Below are 1,785 nucleotides of genomic sequence, written 5' to 3' on the forward strand. Positions count from 1 at the left end.
GAGCGTCCGGAGGGGCTCACAGCTGCAGGTTCAGCTGCCAGAGGCCCAGCACACAGGGACCCCGACATGCCAGCCTCACACGGCAGAGACAGGCCTGCAAGATACGCACCCGGCCACTGCCCTTGTCACTGGCCAGATGCCTTCCTGTGACCCCAGAACGGACGTGCAGGCTACTCCTGCGTCTTCCAGTGTCAGTGTTATCCAAGTGAGGAAAGACAACAAAGTCCCGTCGGCGAGAAAGCTAATTTCCTGCCTGCGCGGCACTCTCAGGGCCAGACCAGGGTCCCCACACACACCGCAGCTCACTGCCACCACACTGCAGCTGGAGGACCGCGTCCACGGACACACCAGGAAACAGCCCAGACAGGGTGAGCACCCCACCCCGGGCCACACGCCCGGCTCCCCCGGCTCCAGAGTCTAGGTGGGCACGTCCGGAGCAGCAGCTGCACCCCCTTCCACGGGAGTCAGGCGGGCTTGAAGCTGCTCTGCGGGAGGGGCTTCAGCCAGCGCAGGGCAGCCCCTACCTCGTACTCCTTCAGGGTCCCCTTCCAGGTGCAGCCCTCGCTGGAACAGACAGCCGGCAGGCTCTCTACCTCCCTGCGGGCAGCATTGTCCGGGAAAGCCTGGGGAGAGAGCGTACCTCGGGTAAGCCCCCTCCCAGACACCCACCCGCCTGGCGCCCCACACCACAAGCCTTGCGGGGAGGCTCGGGACCAGGGCACCTCTCCCACGGCTGTTCCCAGGTTCCCTCTCCCCTCGACACCGTCAGCGTGGACGGCTCACTCACCGAGCTGCTCTCCAGGATAGAGACGCCTTCCTCATAAATGCCCTCGTTCACGCAGGCGGCACAGTTCTGGGGCCCGGAGCTGGTGGGAAGACAGGGAGGCCGCACTGTGAAACCCGCCGTGGAGGGTGGGAGGCCCGCGGCCTCACCAACACAGGCCCACGCCACGGCTCAGGCTCTGGAGCTTCTGTCAGCCACCGGGGTGGCCAGCAGACACGACGCACCGTGCAAGACACTCGGGGCCCAGCCCCAAACCCCGGCCCGTCTGAACGCGACCCGCGCAGACAGATGCCAGGACCAGGGGCTGCAGTCCTCCTGCTGACGGACTGGAGGCCCCACCTCCCAACCCCGCAGGGACTGGGCGCCCAGCGCAAAGGGAGCGGGAGCCTCCAGGCAATTTTAAAGTGTCCGCTTCCCACCAGAGAGAAGGAGAAGCAGGGAAAACCGACTCCAAGGAGATGCCTGACTTCACCCCACACCAAAGCAGCCCTGGGCCACGCGGGCATCAGCGTCCGCTCCTGGCAGCTCCCGGCGCCCCTACCTCAGGATGCTGCTCAGGCAGAAGGAACAGTAGCGGTGGCCACACTGAGCCTGGAAGGGCCTGCGCAGGACGTTCCTGCAGGCCGAGCACAGGTACTTGTCCTCTAGCTTGGTCCCCAGGAGGGTCTTGGAGAAGCCAGGCTGCAGCAGGTCCAGGGAGCCGGGAGGGGTCGCGCTGGCTGCAGCCATGAGCACTGCAGCCCCACCAAGGCCAAGCCCTAAGGGAGAGCACAGCGTATCACGGCGGGTCCAGGGATGTGCAAGGCCTGGGCCATTGGGCCTCTGAGAGGCAGGACGTCAGCGCTCTGGGGAGCCCAGCGCAGGCGGGGCTAAGGCTGAGACAGCGGGCACCCGCACGCCTGCCGCAGCCCTGGGCCCAGCGGGCTGTCCTTGTGGCCACCCGGCCCGGGCCTCTGCTCCCAGGCCAGCTGGCCGGGCTCGCATCTGACCATGATCGTGGA

General features: G+C 66.9%; 1 protein-coding gene across 1 annotated transcript in view; it reads right to left on the minus strand.

Moving 5' to 3' along the window:
- Positions 1–1,513, minus strand: part of TRAF2 (TNF receptor associated factor 2) — an 11,986-nt gene extending 10,473 nt beyond the window's left edge. Inside the window, exons 1-3 of the mRNA XM_007458962.1 lie at positions 1,326–1,513; positions 788–866; positions 525–623 (exon numbers count right to left, since the gene is read on the minus strand). Of these exons, the coding sequence (XP_007459024.1) occupies positions 525–623; positions 788–866; positions 1,326–1,513 (366 nt within the window). The remainder of the gene's footprint in view (positions 1–524; positions 624–787; positions 867–1,325) is intronic.
- Positions 1,514–1,785: the final 272 nt, after the last annotated feature.

This window comes from Lipotes vexillifer, unplaced genomic scaffold (genome assembly GCF_000442215.2).
Source record: "Lipotes vexillifer unplaced genomic scaffold, Lipotes_vexillifer_v1.1 scaffold636, whole genome shotgun sequence".
Lineage (NCBI taxonomy): Eukaryota > Metazoa > Chordata > Mammalia > Artiodactyla > Lipotidae > Lipotes > Lipotes vexillifer.